The 26,639-nt window shown below is 40.3% G+C and overlaps 1 protein-coding gene across 4 annotated transcripts in view; it reads right to left on the bottom strand.

Annotated features, from left to right (window-relative positions):
• nsd3 (nuclear receptor binding SET domain protein 3) overlaps positions 1-26,639 on the bottom strand; it is an 80,006-nt gene that overhangs the window by 15,213 nt on the left and 38,154 nt on the right. The window contains exons 5-19 of one of the 4 annotated variants that reach the window (XM_041209220.1): positions 25,428-25,964; positions 22,988-23,126; positions 22,132-22,223; positions 20,021-20,111; positions 19,722-19,849; positions 14,223-14,351; positions 13,542-13,668; positions 12,762-12,962; positions 11,392-11,571; positions 11,027-11,179; positions 7,943-8,099; positions 4,421-4,629; positions 3,754-3,866; positions 2,431-2,700; positions 1,967-2,083 (exon numbers count right to left, since the gene is read on the bottom strand). In XM_041209220.1, coding sequence (XP_041065154.1) covers positions 1,967-2,083; positions 2,431-2,700; positions 3,754-3,866; positions 4,421-4,629; positions 7,943-8,099; positions 11,027-11,179; positions 11,392-11,571; positions 12,762-12,962; positions 13,542-13,668; positions 14,223-14,351; positions 19,722-19,849; positions 20,021-20,111; positions 22,132-22,223; positions 22,988-23,126; positions 25,428-25,964 — 2,643 coding nt within the window. The remainder of the gene's footprint in view (positions 1-1,966; positions 2,084-2,430; positions 2,701-3,753; positions 3,867-4,420; positions 4,630-7,942; positions 8,100-11,026; positions 11,180-11,391; positions 11,572-12,761; positions 12,963-13,541; positions 13,669-14,222; positions 14,352-19,721; positions 19,850-20,020; positions 20,112-22,131; positions 22,224-22,987; positions 23,127-25,427; positions 25,965-26,639) is intronic. The other 3 variants (XM_041209222.1, XM_041209223.1, XM_041209224.1) reach the window with 3 other exon arrangements.

Raw genomic sequence — 26,639 nt, 5'->3', positions numbered from 1 at the left:
AAGCTTACAATGGCCATTTTAAGACTGAAATGAAAGAACTCCAGACTGTTCTTCATTTTAAATGTGAGCTTTGCTTAAACCATACAGGATCCTTTTTCTTTAATTCAAGGCTTCATTTTGTTTGCCAGCAAAAGCATTAAGATGGACACCAAGGAAAAAGATGCTATATAAAGTTGATATATGATAATGCCTACAATAAACACAATGCCATTGCCAATAATAGTGACTGCTGTGAAGAAAGACAGTCATACATAAAGAACTATTATCAAATAGCAATGTCTGCTCAAGCTCCAAGCTGGTCCAATCAGGATGAGACTTTAATTCTTTATCACGAGGAGCTAGCCATTATTATCACTTGTTGCTTCTCAACACTATCAGCTGGAATACAGACATAGGCATGGTGCTCTGAACAAGGTGCCAGATGATAGGTGGACTATAAAGGTGAAAAGAAATAGGAGGAATAGGTCATTCGGACCTCCGGCCTGCTCCACTTTTCAATACCATGGCTGATTCGATTGTAGCCTTAACCCCACTTTCCTGTCTGCACCCCATAACTATTGAATCCCCTGTAGCTCAAAAATCTCTATAACTCAGCCTCAAATACATAAAATGACAAATGCTCAACTGCTCTCTGGGATAGTGAATTCACAAGACTAATTCTCCTCTGAGATAGTCTTAAATGGGCGACCCACATTTTTAGACCGTGTCCCCTAGTTCTCGATTCCCCCACAAGGGGGCTCGGGCAGGGTCATTCTCTCAGCATCAAGCCCCCTCAGAATCTTCTATGTTTCAATAAGATCACCTCTTATTATTCTGAACTCCCATGAGTTTGCTTGCTCAACCTTTGCTTGCGACTTGCTGAACCTTTGCTCATAACACAACCGCCATCATCCCAGGAATCAGACTAATGAACCTGAAGTTAAGGCTTCCAATGCAAGTATATCCTTCCTCAAGTAAGAAGACCCAAACTGCACATAATACCCTTGGTGTGGTCTCACCAATGCCCTGTGCAGTTCTAACAAGATTTCCCTTCTTTTAAACTCCATCCCCCTTGCAATAAAGGCCAACATTATACCACAGACACTGCAACATCACAAGGCCAGAAGAACACATTTCTGGGCAAATTTGAGTGCAAACAGCCTCCAAGTTTTGAAGCAAAAGCAGCTTTATGATCTTCCAAGCTATTTTGCTATTCTAGACTGTTTTAGACCACTCATCACTAACCCCTATGCCTATCATTATTCATTCAGCCAGAATATCACTCGCTAAATTGTGCTAGGTTCTTCATCAATGCCATTCAGGATGACGAAAAGAAAGGTGCACATAATTCAGCGTACAATTCAGTGAAGAACTGAGGGTGCACTGCACTGTCAGAGCTGCCATCCCTTGGATGAGATGCTAAACCAAGGTCCCATCTGCTCTCTCAGGTGGACATATAAGGCCCCATGGCACTGTTCAAAAAAAAAACGGCTGTGGAATTCTCCCTGGTGTTCTGGTCAATATTTATCCCGTAACAAACTTGATTGAGAAACAGATCACCTGGTCATCTTATTGCTATTTGCAGAAACCTTGCACTGCACAAATTGGCTGCCATGTTTCCTATCTTGATATAGTGGCCACTTCAAAAAGTTTTTAATTGGCAACAAAACACTTTGGGACGGCCTGAACTTGAGATCTGCACTATGTAAATGCAAGCCTTTCTTTTCTTTCTTCTTTTGCAAAATAAATTTGCACAGAGGCTCTCTCTTTGGTAAGCATTCTCAACTGGGAAGCACCAGGTCTCCACTTGATGCCTCTCACTGAGGACACAATCGCTGACATGGGACCTCAGAGTAAGTGCAAATTGCCACCTTTACCACTCAATGATCTACTGTGTGGGAGCCCCAAGTTGTCTTTTTCCAATCAAGCCTTCATCAGCACCACAAAAGTAACAATTGCACTGAGTATAAAGTAACTGCTGCCTTACCTTGGTTAAAGTCAATAAATAGAAATTGGTAACGTTGCTTTCGTGAGCATGTTTTATGCGGTTTCTGCATTCTTCTTCATCAATTAATTCACCAACATACTCAGTCACAAATTGACCCTACATGCAAGAATGACAAATGAAAAACACGTAAAGGTGTTTTAAACACGCATCCCACCCAGACAGTGGGCGGGGATTTTCTGCACCTGCCACTAGGTTCTTCCAGTCCCGCCACAAGTCAATGGACTTCTGGCTGGGGCACCGCCTCGCCCTCAGCGGGTCCCGCCCGCAACGGGGCTGGAAAATCCTGGCCAATGTATTTGCTGGAACATCTACGTCAAGTTCAGCAAGTTTGACTAGAAATACATCTCTATTCAACTCTGTGGATGACACACAGAGCCTACACCTCTCTAATGATACAGTCATTCTTTGCAAATTGAAGGAAGCAAAAAGTGCAGAGAAGTCACCTTTTTAATGTCCACTTTAGTACAGAGGCCCCAGCCACGTGCTTCTGTTCTCACAAGCTCTGTCTCAGGGTATAGGCGTTTGGTGAAGCACTGGTTCTGGCACCTTTCTCCAGCTGGACAGACAATCGGGTGGCACTCGTACATCAGGATTCGGTTCAGACATTCTGAATCTAGTCCACAAGGGTTTTCATCAGTGGGCTTACAGTTGCACCTTGGGATTTCTGACAAGTCAGCAACACGGATCTGTACTTTCCCAATTGGTTTGTTTGTCTGGTGTGGGAAAAAGTGTTGCATTTTATTAGAGCATATACTTGACCATTTCAGTTTTCTTGTATCTTAACAACTTGTGCAACTTCACTTTTAAACAACAGCCAACTTACCACTGAGATTCACAAAAACTATAAGATAAGTAAAGGGGGAGAGTTAATTCACCCCTACAACTATCAAGATGGTAATAAAAAACACCAAAAAAAGAAAGACTGTAAAGTATATTAAAAACAAGTCAGTGATCCTGAGCCTTGCAAATCAAGAAACCTGTGGTGTGACTGTCTATTGTACTGTGTGGATCTAAGACAGGCCCAGGAAAGGAGAGGGAATTTAATTCAGCACTGCTCCTTATCACAGTCAAAGCTGAAAAGTGACTCTGAGGCAGAATCACAATAGGCCACAATTGCTCCTCTTCCTCCCAAACAGTGCTCAGAAAGCATCTTGGGTTCTGAAGACATGTCACAGCAATGTTAGTGGACATACATTTCATAAGTTAGTGCGACATTCTCCTGCTTTGTTTAAGGGGGCCACCAACTACTTCAAGTGCACAGGAACACATCCATGACAAAAAAGCAGAGAGAGGAATGTCAAACTATCACCTGACATATTCTTCCTGAACATCGCCAGCATTCATTTCTAGCTTAATTGCTAGGTTCATGAGAAGAACGGTGATTATGTTGGAGACTTGGGGAGTCAGCACTCTGAGGGACTGTACCCCAAGTGACATCCAGGGCACCAAGGAGAGGAGCAAAACAACAACGTACAGAAACAACGTGGCATCCGACTGCGAGACGTTCAAATAAAATTCCTATTTATTTTCAGTGAACAAGGTCAGACTCGTCAATGGACCCATTATTAGAAAATGTAATAATTGATGAATGTTAAGTGTCATGTTATTTCAATCTGAAGAGATAAAACTGTACAGTGGAGGCAGTTCCTGCTCCATTTGTACATCTGCATGTGGTTGCCCAGAATTAACTAAGTGAAAAATTAAATCATGGAAACAGTCTCAAGTGGTGCTGATTACTTTTACTTTTCATTGTTGACAGAACTTACTTTAATGAATCTATATGCTGGCGGCTTTCTTTCGTTGCGTTCATTTTCTAGTGCTTCCTTGCTCTCTTTCAATAACTTTAGCTCTTGGAATCGTTTAGCAGCTTCTTCCAGTGCTACGAGTGGCAGAAAGCAACATTTTTATTTGGGATGAGTTTCTCGTCCCCATGCTATATAATAGCCACTGCTGAATTTAAGGGATTGCTGCTTTGGAGCTACTCACTAGCATTCTAATGTTGTTACTGGCACACAGCTAGTTAGCTCCAATAATGATTCAGTTTTCAGAAAGTCAATAATTATTCAACAACAGCATCCAAATTCTTGGCAAGAAAATACAAGCAAAATTCAAAAAATCATGCACTTAAGCTCCTCCTTGTCAACCCAAGCAGGTTTCAACAACATTCTTTATGCAAAGAGATGAAAAACATTCTATGGAAGTATCTCCTTTCCACACGAGAATTGACAGGTTGACCAGGGACAGCTTTCAATGGCTGTGGAAATGCCTTTAAGCTGGAATACTTCATTACCTTACAGCAAGAGCTTAGAGCAAGGAAGCAATACAAAGCAGCTAATAAATAAGTGACAAATGTGCAATAGTTGTATTTAAGGCTGCAGGCTGTTCAGTTTGCATTAGGGAATGACAACTCTGCTTGTATTCTGAAGATTTTACCTTTTTTGAAAATCTCATTAATACCACCAGCACGCCCGTCGGACACGTTGCCCTTGTCTCCTTCTAAGTAAGGAAAGACTCTGCCCTGATGCACCCAATAGTAATCATTCGATCCAAAGAAACGCACAGGGAATTCTCCTATATGGTGCTTCATTGCTTGAATGTTAAGTGGCACAGATTTGGGATTACAAACCTCTGCTGGCCACCACCTGAAACAAACATCAGGGTAAGGACAACTGCAAAGAAGCATGGGTCATCAGAACGTCACACACAGCCAACAGGACAGCACAATGACTTATTAACAATCTCATGAATAAGTGCTTTTACCAATAGGAGTGATTTCAGAAATATGCATTCTTTCTATAACTATGAACGGCTGTCATTTACCCAAAATAGCAGAAAGGAAACATGCCATGTAAAAAATCTTGGAAAAAGTGGAGCATGCTTTGAATCCGTCCAGCACAAGAACTCAGTTGCATTGTTCCGATTGGCTGAATTTGAATCTTCACAGGAACCAAGCAGAAGTACTTCACCACAATCCACTTATCTAATGCTGTCATCTCCCATGCCTTCTCTACTCCCATGTTCATCGTTGCCAAGATTACCTCAGTGTATCCCTAACTACCTAGATATATTTCCAATCCTATTTCCTGCAGCTTCTGTTCCTGGGTTAAACTCTCATCCAAATGTACATATGTACTTTGTGCCTTTGGCCCTCCATCTGTCACACCTTTTGCTGCTGTTGATTTGCTCAGCCATTACCTCACCTTCATCTTTGAAAACATTCTCCTGAGCAAATCTGTTACTGTCTCACACTGGTTATAGCCCCCATATTCACTTTATCAAGTCTTAAGGGATGCTAACATGAATCGATTTGCTAACTGGATGAGACATCCGTCACCAGACCCTGCTTGACCACATCCAGTCTCAGGCCTCACTCTCCTCTGCCAAACCATGCAGTGGATGAGCAGGGATTTAAGAGGTATTCACAGGCTCCGGAAAGGTAATTGAGGTTTGTTCAGGGTGGTAGTTGGCAAAGTCAGAAAGTTTGAAGGTGGAATAAAAACAAAAAATGCTGGAAATAGCCGACAAGTCTGCTGGTATTTATAGAGAGACGAACAAAGATAATGCTTCAGATTCATGATTTTTCATCAGAAGCCTTCTTCAGATGTTTGACGGTAGGTTTTTCAGGAGCAAGGGTAATATTAGAGGTTTGCAAAGGGGCAGGGACAGTCTGAGGAAAGAGAATTATTTACACAAGTCAGTGAGCAGGGGGCCAGGAATAAAAGTTGGGAGGCCAACAGTTAATGAGTGAAGGGAGCAGGAGATAAAACTTCCCCTCTGAACTATCCCTTCTTCCATATTTTGACCTTCACCTCAACATTGATCAGCAGACTTTTCACGTGCCTAGGCACTGGCTTTGCAAAGTCCCTTGCTTAACACTTCTGCTTTTCCACTGCCCTCTCTTCCTTTATATCCTTTATTAATACCCAAAATATATGACCAGGACTTTGGTCACTCGTTCAATATCACCTTTGGCTGGTTATGCCTTTTGACATCTGAAGCACAGTTTGAGTCATATTGCTATGTTAAAGGCACTATATGAAGGCTAGAATGATGATGATTGAAATTTGAATCACAAAAATGCTTTTAAGTTCATCATGGAACCACAGTGTTGCTGCAGAGAAGGTGGCTCTTTGACATTACAATCAGAAATTAAAACCACTGCCTCTTTCTCTCGCCAGGAAATTACATCTTTTTCTGCTCAAAATAACTGTCCAATTCTCCCCTAAAATCATTTCATGGTTTTGTTTCAGATCACTCAATGGCAAAGCATTCCAAGCTCCCACTATAGTCAGAAAGCCATCACTCCCTGTTGACTTCATTCTCAAAACACATAATGTGCAACAGAAGATCCAAACTAGACTTTCCTGTGGAGACTTTTTCCCCCAAATTTCATCAACTTTCAATGAAAAGAGAAATATTGTTGCTACATTTTCATGCAAAGGCAGTTTAGTACAAGAAAAACACATTGATATTACTGCTTTCAGAACTAAATATGTTAAAAGGACTTTTTTTTTGAGAACTGAATTCATAGCCAGAGATTTCTGTCAAGCAAGTATAATAAGTATAAAATTTGAGACGTGTCCACAAATCAATTTTATGCTGTTCAGACTGTTAGCCAAATTCTGAAGTGCTGAAATGTGCATTTTATCGATAAAAGGTCGTTGACCTGAAGCATTAACTCTGCTTCCCTTACAGATGCTACCTGACCTGCTGACTATTTCCAGCATTTTCTGTTTGTATTTTATTTACACCGGAGATACAAGTTTAACATATATATGTGTTCTGAAATGGTGGGAAACAATGGCATGGACATCAACTACCAATTCTACTAGCTCTACAGCTTTCTCTGATGTGGCAAAGCAAATTGCTTGTTGATGTTCAGTGTCAGCTTAGCTACAGCACTCTTGAATTGCACTGCAGTTTAAGGCAATGGAACAGGACAATAAATTAATAAACATAAACGATGCAGAAGGGGTGCGTCATTAAATTGCCTTGTTTATTTCAAATCAGGGAGCTAGATCTGGCTTTGCTTTATGGTATATGTACAAGTCAACCACACCAGATTGACACTGACCTTCAGCAAAACCACCTTCTGAATACATCACACATGTTGTCAATGGACAAAGGGCCCATTTTTCATAATGAAACACAGATAAGGGGACAATTCCCTTCAGTCTCATCCAAGCAATTGCATCCTCACAAAGACCTCAAAACCCATTACACATTTAGTTCCAAAAGATACAACCTATTCTATCTTGGTACTGGATCTAGGGACATGTTTAAAACTTGCTGATGAATTGGCTAGGAAATGTTCATGACTGCAGTATTCATTTTAAATGATATTCAGCCACACAAATCAAATTGATCATTTTTTTCAGCCTAGAAGAGTTAACAGAAACATAGTGGACACAAGGTGCTTCAGTGGAATTGTACCCAAACTTTTCATAATTGTTCTCAGTTCTTATTTTATGTTGTCATTTATGACAATATTGTTTCAAGGGATTCAGAGTAATGAAAATCATGAATTTTTAACATTTCAAACTTGTTAACACTCAGTGAGAGCTAAGACATCTGGTTCAGTCCCTTGCATCTACAATTTAAAGACATTCCCTTAATGCACACATTAAAAACAAACACAACCAAGGAAATGAAGTCTAATGGCATTTCTTTGCTATGTAATTCATTTAACTGCTTATGCTGCTATCCGTTGCTTCTTCAACCTCAGTTAAGAACCCTCAAAGAAATTGGACAATCGGAAGGGAACACTGGCAAAATGCACTTCACCTCTTCACTCTCTTCTGGTTTCAGTCCATTATCTTTGGCGGTACATTATAATCGCATTTCAGCACAACTGTGCAAAATACCATTTCTGATTCCATACTTTCTTTGAGTAACTTCTTTAAAGTCATGAATTATCAAAGCTCTTTGGCAAATTAAAAAAGACAAATAACTTGCCTGTAGATGCCCAGTTTGACCCAGACGATTTCCTTGTAGCGTGATTTCTTGCCAGCTTTACAATCATTGCAATACCAGTTCCCTTCTGGCATATCAATTGTTAAGCATTCAGGGTGGAAGGATGCGGGACAGGATTCACAGCACAACAGGCGGCCACCTTGACACACAAGGAAACATTTTTTAGTGACTTGCGTAAACGCAAACAACCTCTGCTGCTTCCATTAGTGCTCACCATTTTCCCAGTTACACACGCTGGCATTTTCAAGGTCATCTGAAGCAATGTTCAGAGGGAAACGCTTAGGCATCATGCAGAGAGACTTCATAGAGGAATTTCAAACACACCCAGAACAAATAAACAAATTCCCATTTCAAACCCAAAAGTCTAGCTTTTTTTGAATATTACAGATTCAGACTAAACACAGCTAAAACAAACTGACTTGAGCTTTTCTGTTTTAAATATTTAATCGTCACTTGCAAATTCAACTGTGCTTATTTTTGTATGAAGTGGCTGAACATTTACCAAAATGAAGGTTTTTTTTGTTGACCAACACAGAACTGTGATGCTTCATGAAGCAGAGTTCGTGATAGGTGCCAGAGCTGATGGGCACTTCCAGTCTCAAATCAAGCTGTATGGCTGAATATCTAACTGCAGTCAAGTTTGGACTGAAGTGCACGAGGCAACTAAAGCACAATAAATGCTCAGCTGCATGAAACTTGTCCCAGGCATATCGCTAATCACAGCAGCAACATGGGAGAAAAACCGCAAGGTTAGCAATATAAAGCCACCAGATTTTTCCTAGTACTCAAAGAGGAAGTTTCTAATTTCACAGTTGTTAATGTGAATCTCAGATGGATACTCAAATCTGCACAGCAGAAATGATATGAGCAATCATTAGTGTTGACCAGAGAATAACAGTGGGTGCTTTCCAGCAGAATAATTAAGTGGATAACAACTTGATCAAGGCCGGTTTGTCTTGCAGTATCGTGCATTCTTTCAGTGGAAGCACGGGGAAGCTTAGTCATGAGAGAAACTGATCCGGGCATGCGATTTCTCCGCACTCAAGAACAGTGTGCCGAGATGAAAGCAGGTGAAGATGAATAAAAGCATACAATGGAATGACAAAGACACAGCAGCTGTTACATAAAACATGCTCAAGAACTGTTTAATTGCTGGCAACTCCCTCACTCTTGGAAAACAAAAATAAGAAAGTATCTCCTTGGCTTTTGTCTTTCACCGTGAATTATGTACATTCTACATTAGAAGGGCTTTTGTCAGCTGGCAGGACAAGCAAAAGGCAAGGCACTGGGAAGTGGAAATTCAATTTAGGCTGTAGCATGAAACTCACGGTGTTGCTTAGGTTGCCTACTATAATTTCTACCCAATATTCAATTCTTTTTCAGTCACTAGAACTGAAGAGGAGGTGGGACATTAAACAGGCAGCTGATGTGATACTGTCTGTTTCTCACTACCACCCAATATAAATTCAACCTCCAGTTTTTATTTAAATTATGCATTTTTAAAAAAGCCTTAACAAGCAACAAGGAAGGATTCTCCTCTACGAGCCCACAATATGAAGCTTGCCAGCAAACCAGCTTGTCCATCTAACACATAAAAGCATGAATGCAGCATTCTCTAGTTAGCTGGATAGACAGAGGTGAAGCAGGGACTTGGATTAAAAAAACATTTGAGCTGACCTTTGAAGGTAGCACGTTAAGCAGGATCCTGTTCATGCTAAGCAACATTGGGGCTCAAAATAACTACAAGGCTCCCTCCGAGAAACATAAGGTTATGCCCACAAATTATACAATGGACATCAAAGATTTAACCAAACAAAGCAAAAATTGTCATTTTAACTTTTTTAGGTTGGTTGCTAATAAAACAACTGTGCACTCTCATTAAAAATCAAAAGTATAACTCATGGGAAGGCATGGTGATATAGGATATTTGTGTGCCAACTATGTACTAACTCAAAAGGAGAAAAAGTGAAGTTGGAGAAGTTTGCCCTTGACACTGAAAAATTTCAAAGTATAAATTCATTTTTTTATTGCCATAGTCTAGCAACAGATACATGATTACATTACCAATCATTTCTAGAGTGGGAGACAATTCTGGGAGCGTACATCAAAGAGACAAGGACTCAAAAAGCAGGACAGGGTTGGCAGTAACTAAGATTAGCAGCCAAAGTCCAGAATACAAACTTGGAGTGAGTGAGGCATACAAAGAAGTAGTGTGTCAAAGACCACAACCTAGAGTCCAAAAATATGAAGCACGGAGACCAAAAGCCAGAGAACAGAAGGATCATTGGAGAGAGCTTTAATCAAGAGCCCGGGAAAGAGAAAGGTATGGAGGTAACAGGTCTTGCACCTTGTTTGTCCATAAAAGACAAAGAAAAATACAGTTATCTGCTTTTCACTCAAACAAGGTTCATTTTGCCTGATTTATTTCAACATCCAGACAACTCCTGCCCATTATTTTTGGAGTGACCTGAGCCAGAAGGTCAGTATCCAAATGGCAAAACCTTAAATGTGCAATGATATTTTGTTTCCCTTTCACCTCAAAAAACAACTTACGTTAAAAGAAACAGAATTCAATTTGATGCCTAGAATATCAAGATTCTTTCAGATAATTACCCCAATTGTTATATGTTTTTATTATGCCATAAAAGCAACTGCAATTCTCAAATCATTTCAAATGTAACATTGGGGAAGTGTCAAATTATCAAAGCAAAATTATAGGCCAGTAGGAAAAAGGGTCCTGCAAAATCACAGAACAATGCAGTCATGTGTACATTAAGAACTGCAAAGGTTTTCTTTGAAAAGCCTGGTTAAGGATTGAAAGTTGACCTTGTAATTATTTCAAGCCCATATTAATATCTTTTTTCTTAAATTTCTGATCATTAATTCATAGCTAGTCAAAAAAACATGAAAAATTTCAATTGACACATTTTCATAAGCATGATCACACAGGATTTAATAAAGCCACAGATTTAGCAGATGCGGGATAGGGATAACAGCATGGTAGGTGGGGTGGAGGTCAGAAAATTCAAGCACACATGGTTCTGGAGATAAAGTGGTTTTTATTACCTTTCCCACATTTCTTTACTGTAGTTGACGGTGAGGGAGGAATCATAGGTTTTTTCAACAACTCAGCCGAACGATTTGACTCGCTCAGGAGGTAGTGCGACTTATATGTATAAGAACTGATAAGGGTTTCGGATTGGTCTTGCTCAATCACCCCTACATGAAACAAATAAAAAACATGAGGTGCAATGAAAAGACCCATGATTCCCCCCGAAAAAAATCTGAAAAACATTAATTTAGTCTTGAAATTCTTTGTTTCAAAAAAAAAAGGGAGGGGAAAAAAATCTTTAGAAAAGATTTAAGTTACACATGCTACATTTTAAGCTGATGCATCATTTATACTCAGACCAAAGGGAAAACTGCCTTACCTCTAGCACAGATAAAGCACCAGCTTACATTTACTTGGAGAGACGCACGACTGCCCTTCTTCAAGCTGGAATGGTTATTGCAGATGATGCTGTGAGTTGAAAGGACAAGGCTGCCAGCTGCAATACAGCTCTCCCCCGTGTGATAAGCCACAGGACACCGCAAACAGCGCAGCATGCGACCTGGTTTTATAAATACGTATAAAATTTAAAAATACAACTGGTTTGAAAAAGGGCTTTCGAATTAAATAAAAGCCTGTAACAAGCAAAATTAGTTTCCAATGTCATCAATTTCCATGCCTGTCAATCAATCAACACACACAATGTGAAATACTAACTTTCATCTATCTTAAATGCATTAAATAGAACACAAATATTTTTCATAGAGCATTTTGCTTTTTCTTCCTCCTTACTCAATATCATTTTCCCAACTCAGTAAATTATTTAAATAAAACTTTAGATTTTTGGCTGAAGCAGAGGGGGATGAAGGGCTAAGGGAACAGGATGCTCAGATGGGTTTGCGACTACAGCTTGTGTGGAAGGTAAACACCAAACTCGGCTGATTGGCCTGTTTCCATGAAACAAGGATTGAATCTAATCAAGGTTTACATTTCAATTTCACTCCAGATGAAGCACCCCAAGTTTTTTTGCATGTCTTTCGCACACATTACGCTGAGATCAGTGATTGTTGAGAGAAAATGTGGTCTAATCCACAAAGTGATGCAACAAATTGCAGAAGCACACTGCAATATTTGATGATATTGCATATAAGTGCAGCACATTAGAAATATGAAATGTTACCATTGGTACTTACTGCACTCATGTAAAAGAGCACATATGATGGGAAACACCAAAACACACTACAAAGCACAACAGTCTGCCTCAAGTTAAAAAACTGTACGGCCAACATCCTGTATCAGGCAAAATCCACAGGCTCCATCCATAGATGACATTTAGAGCAAACTGTTCAATGATTTAACCTAGCCTGCTTTGTTTCACACTAGCACCTTTATCCTTTACAAGGATATCACGCTAAAGCTTAATAGCCTTTTGCCAGCAATATTTCTAAAACTAATAAGAACAGAGATAATGTTGCAGTCACCAAACTGCATGGTTACTTTGTTTTGTCACAACTAGGAGTTGGACCAACTTTAAAAAAGAAACAGGGAGCCTGAGTGGAAAGAACACAAAATCCCTGCAGTTAAATAATAAGGTAGATCTTTATAGAGATGGATCTGGACCCAAGCCACTTTCAATGAGATTTGAAATTGTTATTTTCGCATTTGATCCTCGAATTGCTCTGGTCAAGTGTTCTGATAAAGGCAGTTCTCTCAATTTGCTACGAGATACAATCAACTTGATTTCCTTCTCACCTTTTGTTGCTTTAGCCATTTCACAGTTATCTGCTAAGCATGCCAAACAGCAGTGCAAAGGACAACGGAAACCTTTTCCTTCAAACATGGCAGAAGAATAACTCCTCAAACAGGATTCATGGTAAAATCTTCCACACGAATTCACTGAACACCTCTTCACAACCTTCCCAGACAACTTGCAAGAAAAACAAGTGTGATTTCCTGTGAGAGAACAGGTGTAACAGAATAGAGAAATATCAGAAATAAAAACAGAAAATATTGGAAATACTCAGGTCAGGAAGCATCTGTGGACAGAAAGTTAACTTTTTGGGAAGCGGATGACCCTTCATCTGAACAGAATTTTGCTTTTGTAATTTAGAAATATTAGAATTCAAATGTCTTGAATTGTAACCTTCTGATGTTTTAATGCTGCAATAATAATTTTACAAGTGCAATTAATAGTCCAACTAACAATGACAGTTTGCTAACCAGCCACTTCACAAAAATCTAGTTGCAATCAGATGAACCACATGTTCAGTTCTGGATCTCAGCCGGAGCCAACAGCCATGGTTTGGTAGTTTGAGCATGGAGTAATGGGTATTAAAGTTCTGCATCCAAATTCACAAGTTCCCATAAACCGCCAAGCCAATATTTGATCATTCGTCATCAGCGAAACAGTGATCAAGGTGTCACTCCTCAAAGCAGCTGGATTACTGAGCAAAACGGATGTTACCCAATGGTTAAGATGAGTTGCTTATACAAGGGAGGAAGCTCAAGAATGGATTAAAAACTCCTCATTACCTGTTGTGCATTCCATACATGTAAACTTCCCATTAGGTAGCTCTGCCAATCCTAGACACTCTATGTGAAAGACTCTGCAACACTCTCCCTCACAGGGTACAAGAGATTCTCCAGGCTTCTCACAGATCTGTGGCAGCAGATGGTTTAAAAAAAATAACTTAATATAGGAGTAATCTAAAGCAAAATATTTTAATCTAAATAAAATTTAGGATATCTACCTTTTGTATTGGTTCGCATTTCGATCAAATAAAAAACTCACCATAATTTTATTCAGCTTAAAGAGGTGAGATTGCTTCCTGAGCTATTTTGATATGCATGTCAGCAAGACAACAGCAAAATCATTTCATAATTTTTGCTGGAAGGGATTTTAGTACAAGTACAAGGGCTTAATGCTGGAATGAATGCAATGCCAATTATTGCACACAAATAACCTGTAACAGAACATACAAGCTTGTAGACCCAAAGCATGGGAACTTGGACCAGTAAACAGCTTTCTCTTCTGAAGTACTGGAACAGTCCTTCTCAAATTAGATTGCAGATGTAATTGAGGATTTGCCCCCATCAGCCAGTCAGATTTTTAAAATAATGAAAAAAAAATTCACAATCTTGGACCAATGAATTTTGACAACTAATTAATATTCACGGACCAATGGTCAAGACCTTCTTCTGCTCAGCTCTCACCTGGCAGATATTATCTTTCTTTGATGTTCCACTGCCACGTCTGGACAAACATGAATCCATTGATGTTTCATCGGAGACATCTGCACCTGGAGGAACTGCTGGGCTGTCAGCTCTCTTCTCTAAGCCAACCTACAAAGTACATAAGAAGTTAAAAACTTCATGCTCGGGTATAGAACGCAAGGTGATCAAAGTTATGTAAAGTAGGTTTCCGTGGGGACAACAGATCAGTTAGACTTTACATTCCTCACTATTGCCTATTAATGCTTTCTGGAACTACATTGCATAAGAATGGGGCTGCCTTGGTTGGTGCGCAATTTAGTTGATTCACCCACTCATAGCCCATGGTCACCCTTGAATCATGGCCATTGGAGCAAGTTATACGAAGGCGATTGGGGTGTGGTTGCATTGACACTAATGAAGAGGGTAAGCACAGAAATTGAGTGCAAACAGGTTTCAGTATAGTGTGGTTTTTATCTCAGATCCTTAATCTTACAATATCCAATGAATCATCTTTCTAAAACTGAGAGCCTAGGTGTGGAGCCAATTTGCACTATATCGCTAGATAGTTATGCAAGTGCATCAAGTGGAAGTTAATGGGTGTCAAGCAGGGAGACAGCCTATGACGTCAGCAATAATTACCACGGCCACAGAGTAATGCAACATCAGAACTGTGCCAATCTCAACTTGCTGCAATCTATCTGCCTGCCTACCCTTCTCCATCTTAACTGCTGGCAGTCTGAAGAAATTTTGTCACAAGAGGAACGGAATAAGTGCCCCGACAACAATTCAACATTTAAAAATCAACATTAGAAAATATAGGCAAATCAAGGTAGCAGCAGATCCAACAAATGCAATGTCCTGCCACTGCTAAGTCCTGTGAGTCTTTGCTATCTCAACTGCAATGTTGCCAAGACTATGTAAGTCATTGCTGACATCCTCCTGGAAACTGGTTCATCATCCTTTTGGGCTTCTCCAAGTGTGTAACTTGCCCACATCAGTCATTAAAACAATACATTGACTGGAATCACCCAAAGGAGTGACCAGATAGAAATTACCAAGATAAAAATGAAGGTGGAGGGCCATGGAGCAAGGGTCTCCATTCAGAGAATAGCTCATCAAGAGCCTCAAATGCCAGTCTTCAGCCAACTGAATTCACTCCACGTGATATCAAGAAACGGTTGAAGGCACTGGATAATGCTAAGGCTGTGGGGCCTGACAATATTCCGGCAATAGTACTAAAGACTTGTGCTCCAGAGCTTGTCACACCCCTAGCCAAGCTTTCCAGTACAGCTACAACGCAGGCATCTATACAGCTACGTGGAAAATTGTCCAGGAATGCTCTGTACACAAAAAGCAGGACAAATCCAACCTTGCCAATTAGTCAACCCATCAGTCTACTCTAGATCATCAATAAAGTAATGGAAGGGGTCATCAACAGTGCTATCGAGCAGAATTTGCTTAGCAATAACCTGCTCACTGACACCCAGTTTGGGTTCTGACTGGGCCACTCAGCTCCTGACTTCGTTACAGCCTTAGTTGAAACATGGGCAAAAGAGCTGAACTCCCAAGGAGAGGTGAGACTGCCCTTAACATCAAGGCCTCATTTGACCGAATGTGGCGTCAAGGAGCCCTAACAAAACTGGAGTCAATGAGAATCAGGGGGAAAACTCTCCACTGGTTGGAGTCATACCAAGCAAAAAGAAAGATGGCTGTGGTTGTTGGAGGCCAGTCATCTCAACTTCAGGACATCACTGCAGGAATTCCTCAGGGTAGTATCCTCGGCCCAACCATTTTCAGCTACTTCATCAATGACCTTCCTTCCATCATAAGGTCTGAAATGGGGATGCTCGCTGATGATCACACAATGCTCAGCACCATTCATGACTCTTCAGATACTGAAACAGTGCACGTCCAAATGCAGCAAGGCTTGGACAATATCCAGGCTTGGGCAGACAAGTAGCAAGTAACATTCGCACCACACAAGTGCCAGGCAATGACCACCTCCAACAAGAGAGAATCCAATCGTCTCCCCTTGACGTACAACAGCATTACCATCACTGAGTCCCCCCATTATTACTATCGACCAAAAACTGAACTGGACTAGCCATATAAATACAGTGGTTGCAAGAGCAGGTCAGAGGCTAGGAATCCTGTGATGAGTAACTCACCTCCTGACTCCCCAAAGCCTGTCCACCAACTACAAGGCACAATTCAGGAGTGTGATGGAATACTTCCCACTTGCCTGAATGAGCACAGCTCCCACAAAACTCAAGAAGCTTAACACCGTCCAGGATAAAGCAGCCCGCTTGATTGGCACCCCATCTACAAACATTCACTCCCTCCACCATCGATGCACAGTAGCAGCAGTGTATACCAACTACATGATGCACTGCAGGAATTCGCCAAGGCTCCTTAGACAGCACCTTCCCAAACCACGACCACTCCCATCTAGAAGGACAAGGGCAGCAGATAGATGGGGACACCACCACCTGGAAGTTCCCCTCCAAGCCATTCACCATACTGACTTGGAAATATATCGTCGTTCCTTCACTGTCGCTGGGTCAAGATCCTGGAACTCCCTTCCTAACAGCACAGTGGGTGTGCCTACACCACATGGACTGCAACGGTTCAAGGAGGCAGCTCACCACAATATTCTCAAGGGCAACTAGGGATAAGCAGTAAATGCTGGCCCAGCCAGCGAAGCCCACATCCCGTGAATGAATTTTTTAAAATTCTGAAGGGTTGTTCTACACCCATGATCTTACGCTTACATTTTAAAAGCCTGGAGATAGCAGAAATGCGTTGGACGTTGCAGCAGCTCAAGACAACAATATTTTATATACTGTGCACAACTTCAGTCCTGATGGCCTTGAGATTTTCATCTTTTGCCCAAACTTATTTTGTTTTTCTCCTATGGGCAAAACTTTCACCACAAGGTGGCACCAAACCTGGTCTTATCAGGAATGAGAGGAGAGAGTTATCCTCTGAAAACTTCTAAAAAGGCCCAAAATTCCGATAACAATTCAGCAATGACATTGGCCCATAGTTAGACTGCCCCTGCTCACTTAATCTCCCGTGATACTTGGCGATGCCAGATGCTGCAATTGTGATATGGTAATGGCGCAGCAACCTCCACAGTGCACAGCTGCGATGTATCTCTTTAGCCAAATCAGGTTGAAAAGTGCAAGTGAACAAGGAAGTCTAAGTTGGAGTGATATGTTCAATACCAAATTCAGGTACAGAAAAAAAAATAAACAGCAAAGGATTGGATTGTGTGGGGACGGGCGGGGGGTAATAGTCGAAGAAAAAAGTAAGCCGATTTAATTTTAAAAAACACAATGACAATTGAAACCTGAAGCAATGAGGCCCCAAACTGCAAACAGTTAATGGGCCTGAAAGGTTGGTGCAGTATTTAGTACATCATCATGTTGTTAAAGCTGTAAATAGACTTTGACTAGTTTAGCTCACATTTACTACACAATTGCAGGAAATTCACACCGCTCAATGCATTTGAATTGGGATCCAAGAAAACGATGCTACTGGGGGAAAGGCACACCCCTGACAGCAACTTCTTAATTTCCATATTTAATCTTGCATCTGTCCCTCAACTGAAATTGCTGCAACATTTGCACATAAATATCAGCATTTATTTTGACATCATCTTTTGACCCAATAAAACTTCTCCACTTTCAGGCTTTTCAATGGGGAGAGTAAATGGAAAAATATGTCATCTTTATTTCCTTTCTGATTACATCACTTCACTTCTCTGCCCACAACGCAGGATATGTACTCAGTTATAAACCACAAAGGCAAAATTTCGGATCAAATGATTCTAGCAAACTGTGCTCGTCAAACATGTTTCAGACTTGCAGTTACTCTTATCAAAACCATTTGGCAGAACGGCTTTCGTGTAACTCACTGCCAACTACTTTCTACAATCATATATATTTACTTCATGAACACAGATGAAAAATCTTCATAGCATGATTATAGCTGGTTTGTTTGTCAATACTCAGATAACAAACATTCTTGGTAATTTTCTGGGTTTGTAATAGATCAAAATCTAGCTTTAACCACACAAGGTGGTGACGAATCCAGAAGCCTGACAAGGGCTGGTCAATGAAATAAAGTTTTTAAGTCCATGGCTTTTTATTAAAACTCACTTAAAAGATTTATCCCAAAACAAGAGCTCCAACTGCACATCACTTCCTACATTTTAGTAACCTGCTTTGATTCCCAAATTCCTTTTTCTTCATCGCGTTCTTTCATGATTTCCTTGTTTAGTCTTTCATTAATCCATTGAAATGGGTTTCTTTTTACTGTAGTTTATCTAATCTTGTCTATTAATACCTTTAATAGGTTCAGGAGATGGCCAAGAACTGAACAGCCACTTTTGCAACCAAACCTGGACAAGGCAGTGTTTCACTTATTGAGGCAACTCAGAAATCAACCCCCACCAACTAACATGAAAGCAGAGGCCAGTTTAACCCCTTAGCCATATGTGAATGAATCTACAAAACTAACTGTGCACTGCTATTCACTAATTGTGCACAATGATAAATCCTCTCAGGGAACTGCCACTGTCAAGCAACAGCCAGTAAGCTCATAGGTCAATAGCCACCATTATGACAGTGAATGTTGGCTTAGACCAGAAAAAAGGAGGAAGTGAGGCCAAAATTCCAAAGAAACAACCCCACAAATTCCAGACATTACGTACTACACATAATGCTGGATATTTCCCCCATCCAGGTTTGGTTGACAGAAGTGGCTGTTGAGTTGTTGGGCATTTCCTGGACCTATTTAAAGTGCAATTTATTACAGATCCACGTGGAGCAATTTTAAAGCCTAATGTCATTTCTAACAAGGCTATAAAGCATTCAAAGTTCAAATTTATGATGGGATCAGAATACCTTGACATGACTGCCATGACAATCCACACACGATTAAATCAACGTGTTTATTGTTCCACATATAAACCTTATGAAACAGTTGACTGATTGCAACTGGTGAATCAATCTTACCCAAATGACCATTACTCACAAAACAAACCTCTGAAATTGTTCCAAACTTCTATTTATCTGTGCCTTTAATGTAGTAAAATGTTCTAAGGCACTTCACAGAAGCAAGGTAAAGCAAAATGTGACACCAAGCTACCAAGGTACAGATGACCAAAAGCTGAGTCAAAGAGGTAGGTTTTAAGGAGCATCTTAAAAGAGGTAAGAGAGACAGAGAGGCGCAGAGGTTGAGAGATGGATTTGCAGAGCTTAGGGTCTTGGCAACTGAAGGCACAGCCACTGATGGTGAACAAATCGAAATCAGGGATGCTCCAATGGCCAAAGCTAGAAGCACACAGCTATCTTGGAGGGTTGTGGGGCTGGAGGAGGTTACAGACATGAGGACAAATACATTGCTGCACATATTCAAATTCCTAAATCATCCAAACCGCTCAATTAGGCCATTTCCTGGCCATCACTCTCATTCCTCCTATCATGCTCCTACCTCACTCAGGAGTCCTCTGGAATCAGAATCGGCCATTTCCCTGTAACCTGGACTTGTCATCTCCACGTCTGTAGAAGCCCGACTACGTTTTTTCAGTGGTTTGCAGGAATCGGAAAGCTCACTGGCACCTAAAGGCAAAAGACAGTGTGGCAGAGGTTATGGTTTTGGTTTGTGTCCTTTCAATAGATACAGGTCATGAGATAAAATAACCCATGCTTGGAAGTCACTTTCCCAATTGCAATATGACTGTTCATCATCAAGGATCAGTGCTGTAGGAAATGTGGTAATTGGTGCCTTACCTGGCAGAGCTGAACTCACTGTTCCATGAGCATGGGGTAATGATGCACCCATCTGTGGGCCAATCTCTGATGTTGTTGGAATAGTTTCCATCTGTGAATCAGAACACATCATTAACACAAATTAATACTGATCCAAAGATTTCTAACAGTACTGCTGACAAATCAATACTCATATTGATTGAATATGATACAAGAGGGGCATGTTTCACTGAAAACTCATTACAAGTACCTCTAGAACCTATCACTCTTGCAAGTTTATAGCAGAGTATGGGTAATCACAGAATGATAATCACACCACTGGGTTCACACAAATCAATTAAAATTCTTGAAATATTTTTTCATCCATCATGTCTTCCTTCAGCTGGAATAGCATGTCCAGAGTAAGGTTTGAACTGAACATAATTATTTTTAAAAATGCATATTTCACAATAAGATGGTTAAATTAATCCACTGAATTGTCATTAGTGCCTTCCTTCAAGCCTTTGCTTGAATTTGCTGACCTGGACTTGAACATGGTTTCCCTACCCCAAATAGTGACTCAGAGCTGAATTTGCACTGTGCATCTAGCACATGTGCACCAAACTCCATGTTTTTAAGATGTTACTTTCAGTCACTTATACTGATGGGATATTTTTCTTTAGTTTCTGGCACTTTCAATTCTGTATCTTTTTCTTTAGATATGTCAAAATCTTGGAGGTGAAATTTATAATGAACGCTTTTTTTAAAAAGTGAAGCTGTCTGATTGACTTCATTTTATATTATTTCAGCTTTAAAATAAAAACTGAAACCACTAATTATCTCCCTTGTTCTGTTAAGCTAATAATTGTTTGCAGCAGAGACACATAGGAATTTCTCTTGATGTATTTCAATAATTTTGTTGAAAAATAGTTCAAATCTGAAGCCAACTAATTATCTCACCTATGTTTGACAGTTAGACAAGTACAATGTTAAGGAGATTCAAGCAAGGGAGACTGAGAAATCCACAAATAGAAACAAAGGCACACAGGTATTGCTATTCCACATTTTGATTTCTTCTTTAAAATGAAAGATGTTAAGTTTAGATAGCAATCAAAGCCCCTTATATGTCCAGGAAGAGGCAGGAAGTGAGAATTTTCAGGAGAGGCTTGTTCCACAGCTTGTGGAAGGATAAAGGGGTAGTAGGTGTCATGGGAGTAAGAAGAAATTACTTGGATGAAGGGAGTATCATATATCTAAGTTTGCAGGTGTTAAGTTTGAAGGCACAATTAATGACGTAGATGGGAGCAAAATGCTACAAAGGGAACAGATTAACCAAGTTGGCAAACTACATCAGATGGTGTCCAATGTGGAGACGTAAGTGGTCATTGACTTTGAATCCAAGAAAGACAAATCAAAATATTTCTTAACAGTAAGAGACTAGGAACAATGAAGGAATAGTGACTTAGATGTCCACGTACACAAATTCAAAGCTAGTGCATGGATATAAAAAGTAATCAAAAGGTTTTATAAAAGGCTATTGAATTGTTTATCTCAAGAGGCTTGAAATTCGTATATGAGTGAGAGAGACATTCGGCAAAATGATATCAGGACAAATTTACCAGAAAGATACCCATCTTTAGAGGGTTGAATTAAGTACAGGCAACAAACCAAATTGTGTTTCTTCCTGCTTAGATGATCAAGCGATTATCTAACAATAGTTTTAAACTGATAAAAGGATACCACAGGGTACACGAAGAATAAACTACAGGCTCTGATTGGAGAACTCAGAACAAGTGGGCATAAAATTAGAGCTAGGCCATTCAGGAGCAAATTCAGAAAGCACATCTTTCACACAAATGGTGCTGGAAATTTCCAGCTATATTCCTTCCTCTTCACCACCAAAAGACTAATGGTTCTGTGACAATTGGAACTTTCAAGATCAAGGTCAATAAATTTTACTAGTCAAGTGTATCAAGGCATTCTGATCAAAAATGGGGAAATGGTGTTAAGGGACAGATCAGTTGTGTCCTAACAGAATGATGAGATTGATGCAAGGGTCTGAATGGGATACTGCTGCTTCCTATGATTTCCATGGTGCACTGAAGTGAGGTTGTCTCCACTCCAACAACCAACCCCACAGTCCCAGGTCGTACCTGTTCTTTTCGCATTTTCTTTTTTGGCACAACTTCAGTACATTTCTCAGATTCAGAGCGACTTCTAACTGATCTTCTTTGCTGTTTCCTTTCTGAAAGACGGGAAAGAGAATTTTAAACCAAACAAAGAAACAAAAAAACTTTGGCATTTAGGATTAAATATCAAAAGGTCTTGGCTGGATCCATCAGAGAGCTTGGCTGGATTTGGGATACTCAATAGCTGAGACAAAAGAAAACTCCACTTCTCTTAAAACGCAAAGATAATCCTCTGTCTTCCCTCTATTTTGCCCGGCTCTCCAGAAAATTGTATCTTTCCCCTCCCCCAACCCTTAAATTAATATTTGAACCCAACAGTTTAATAATCATAACAATGAGCAGAGAACAAGAAACTCTTTTACAGCTTTCAATGAAGGTTCACAAAGAGCAGGAAAAGGCCTGGTTTGGCTCAGCCCCAAACTTTCACACCAAGTTCAGACTGGAATTTTATCAGTTTGGCTTCATTTAGTAATCTGAGAGTTGCCTGGCTAAAACTAGTGATATAACAATATGAAACTGTTCACGTTCCAGTTTAGGTTTAAACTCACACTTCCAAGTGTAGCAAGCCTGCCAAATCGGCAGAAGAGGGTCATGCCTGGGGTAGCTCCATGCCTTCCTTCCTTCCAACAAGCACATATCACAAACATGCACATACACAGCAGAAACTTAACAAGCGAGTCATCCTATACCTACCATCCTGCAGCCAACTTTCAGTTCAGGAGATCAGAGAAAAAGTCAAGTGTCTGCCTGCATTCCAGAGGAATACGAAGTGGAAAAAATACAAGACACTTAAGTGAAGGAGACCAAGATGAACATTTACCTGATGAAATCGGATGAGCCTCTCCGTGCACAGAGGAATGAACTTCTGCTTCTCGTTTCTCACTCCGCAGGCTTAACGGTGTGATGAGAACTTCATTAACTTCTTTTGGCGATGGCTCTGCTTTAATACTCGTTCCCTTCTAGGGAATAAAATGATTTTATTACCCACACAAAGGCAAGATCAACCACCATTAAGTTTTTAAACTCCCTGAGGTGCCACGAACACAAAGGAAAGTCACGAGAAAGAAGGAAACAATTATTGTTTGATAGGGAGGAAAGAAGATAATATATCAATTCTTTAAAACGATTTGGTGTCAAAAATGCAAAGCTTAACTTATCCGGTCCTTTCAAAGCAATCCAGATCCACTTGTGATTTTGACAACCATAAATTTATAAACATTCTAGGGAGATTAAGTACAAGGAAGATATTTCCTTTCCGAATAGAAAACCTCTGTTGTTCAAGAAAAAATACCAAGAATTGTAAATCTTTTTCCATGTTCCGCATCTTGTAAATAAAATGTGATGCTAAGCATAACACCGCAATGTCAGAGGGCATGTTTCAGTCAAATGGGATTGGGAACGGGAGACGTCAGATACTATAAATCTTTTAATCCAACTAGTTGGTTCAATTTTAATTTTGTATGATTCTATCTTCTTTGAAGTTTCCATTTTACATTCCTCCTGTCTTTCTCAACCATTCAAAGAACCTCATCCAAAATTCCAAGTATTTCTCTCTGGCCCATCTGTTTTGTCCACTGTTGACTTTGTATCTTCTTCCAGCTAGGATGCAATTCTTTGCTGCCATTTTCAAAGCAGCTCCATCACCAGCTAACCGGATGGCTGATTTTACTTAAGACGAAGCAGGCATCATTCTGACTGAAAGAAGGCCAAGTGGCGAATCTTCTCATTTGGAATATTTCCGAGTGAGTCAAATGCACACTGCAAACGTTCCAAAACAATGAAAAAAAACTCAGGCTTTGTTTTTTTTGTGGAAAGAAAATACTCAATCGGAAACAGATTATCCCAACTCATCACTGTAGCTTTAACTGGGAGGAAGGCAGGAGAGAAAACAGGGAAGGAAAACATTATTCTGAAAAAGTGAAAGCAAAATTCTAAGAACCCTAGTTATATTATCTAATTTCCGTAGATCATTTAAATCAAAACAGGCTTATGTGCACCCTACAGAACAATGCAAGTTCCATTCGCCATAAGAAAACATATTTATGTCAACATCCCATCACTTGGATAACTATGACACAAGTATAAACAATACATTAACAAACACAATCAGCATCTCCAGCAAGTAGGTGCATGACATTTTTTTGTGCCCAGCCATTCTGTTAACATCTGGCACTTGGTCACCAATAAAGCATCTATCTACAAGGGCAGGTCATAATTTTAAACATGATTCAAGTTGTCAATGAAGGCATTTGAATTTTCTGCAATTCTATATTACTCTATTGCATTTTATGCAAATACTGATTGTGGTACATGTGATATTAGAAACTTTAACCAGAGCTGTTGATAAAGTACACAAAGTGGTTTCTGTAGCTGATTAGATGCCTGCCACGAAAACAAACAGATAGTCTCAGATGGCAGGCATCAATTCCTAAGCTCAGGAACAACAGATACAGGGAAAGGCTCAATGTGTTTTTTTCACGTCAGTTTAAGAACATAAGAAATAGAGCAGAAGTCGGACAGTTGGCCTGCTCGGCCATTCAATACAATCACGACTGATCTTCTCCCTCTGTTGCCCCACCACCTTCTGCGGGTGCTGGTATAGGCTGGGTATGGTTCAACAGGTACTGGTTGTAGTCTGGTATCTCTCGCATTTTTTAAATGTCAGCTCAGACAGCCATACCAGGCTACGTGACTCCGAAAGTGCATCAGAGCTGAGCCATGTTCTCTCACACACGCACGCACAAGCACACGCACGCACAAGCACATACACTTTCACTTTCTCCTTCCCTGCCTCTCTCACACATAGACACACTTACTTTCCAGCAGGAGTCACAGTACAGTAACCACGCAAGAGCAACCATAAGTGGGATTCCTGACTTTCATTTATTTTCACTTGTCTTCCTCATTGTGGCCTTCAGCATCAATGATGTTTCTCTCAAACGCAAGAAAATGGACCAAGAAATGAAATAGGAATTGGTGGGGGAAGTTGTGCAGCGAATAGCTTTCAAAATAGAATATCATGGGATTGCAAAGTTAAAGTGACTAAAGGGCTGTTATTGGAGCTTCAAACAAAAAAAACAATTTTAGCCATTTAAAAGGCATGCATGAAGACTGACAGTGACTGTTATGCCCAACATGCACTCATAACAATTCACCAATCATCAACAGTCTGCCAACAGGTAGAGCAAGGAATATGGAACAAAACAATCAAATGGCATCTTCCTTTTTTTACCCTTCAAAACAATCTATTTAATAATTACCCTTGTGGTATTCCTCTTAGAGGCAATTAAATATTGATTAGGCATTTTTCCATTGGCATCCTTCTCCTCGATTTTAAGTACCTGATCATTTTTTCTTACTGGCAACACCTCACAGTCAGAGCTGCCACCATTTCTTTTCTCAGCCTGGTTCCCCTTGAGGTTTGCAAGGGAAGGCGGCAGTGATTTTCTAGCCGCGGCTGTTCTCCAAGTCATTTTGGGGGGAGGCTCTTGGATATTTGCTTGCCTTTCGTGTGTGCGCTGACCTGCGTTACTGGCAGCGGGAATCGCGAGTGTTGCCTGCTTCACCACTGTCTGGTCGCATGGAGGACTGGACAACGTTCCAAGTCGTCTACTTCTCTTTACTTCGACATTTAACGATGTTGCAGTCGTATCTGCTGATGCATCAGGCTTTTCGTCCACATAAATGAAAGTGTACTGTGCTATCCTTTCCTCCTGAGTCAATCTCAATGCATCTTCGACTTGAGTTATGCCAACATCCCACTGAGGACGAATTCTTTGTGCTATGGGCTTCAGAATCTGTAAGTGAAAATGGAAGAAGTTCATCAATTACAATACATTAATTATCATGCTGAAGGTGAAAAAGGAAAAGAAACCAGTTGTAGGTTCACAAACCACTGGTTCTTATCCCTACTTGCACTGACTTTTCTGTCATAGGGAAAATGTTAGAAGCTATTATTAAAGATGTCATAGCAGGGAACTTAGAAAAATTTAAGGCAATCAGTTTTTGTAAAAGGAAAATCATGTTGAACCAACTTATTGAAGCTCTTCGAAGGAGTTACATGTGCTGTGGCTAAAGTGGTGGCGGGGGGGGGGGGGGCCGTGCGGTGGTGGTGGTGTGTGTGTTTGTGTTTGTGTGTGTGTGTGTGTGTGTGTGTGTGTGTGTGTGTGTGTGTGTGTGGATGGAGTGGATGTACTATATTTACATTTCCGGAAGGTATTTTAGAAGGTGCCACATCAAAGGTTGTTGTGGAAAATAAAAGCTCATGGTGTAGGGGATAACAAGCTGGCACGGTTAGAAGATTGCCCGGCTAACAAGAGATAGAGAGTAGCCATAAATGGGTATTTTTCTGGTCAGCAAGATGTAACAAGTGGTGTGCTGCAGGAATCAATGCTGGGGCCTCAACTTTTTACAATTTATATAAATGGCTTGGATGAAGGGACAGATGGCATGGCTGCTAAATTTGCTTTTAT

This window comes from Carcharodon carcharias, chromosome 17 (assembly GCF_017639515.1).
Source record: "Carcharodon carcharias isolate sCarCar2 chromosome 17, sCarCar2.pri, whole genome shotgun sequence".
NCBI lineage: Eukaryota > Metazoa > Chordata > Chondrichthyes > Lamniformes > Lamnidae > Carcharodon > Carcharodon carcharias.
This window is presented reverse-complemented; position numbering and strand designations above follow the sequence as displayed.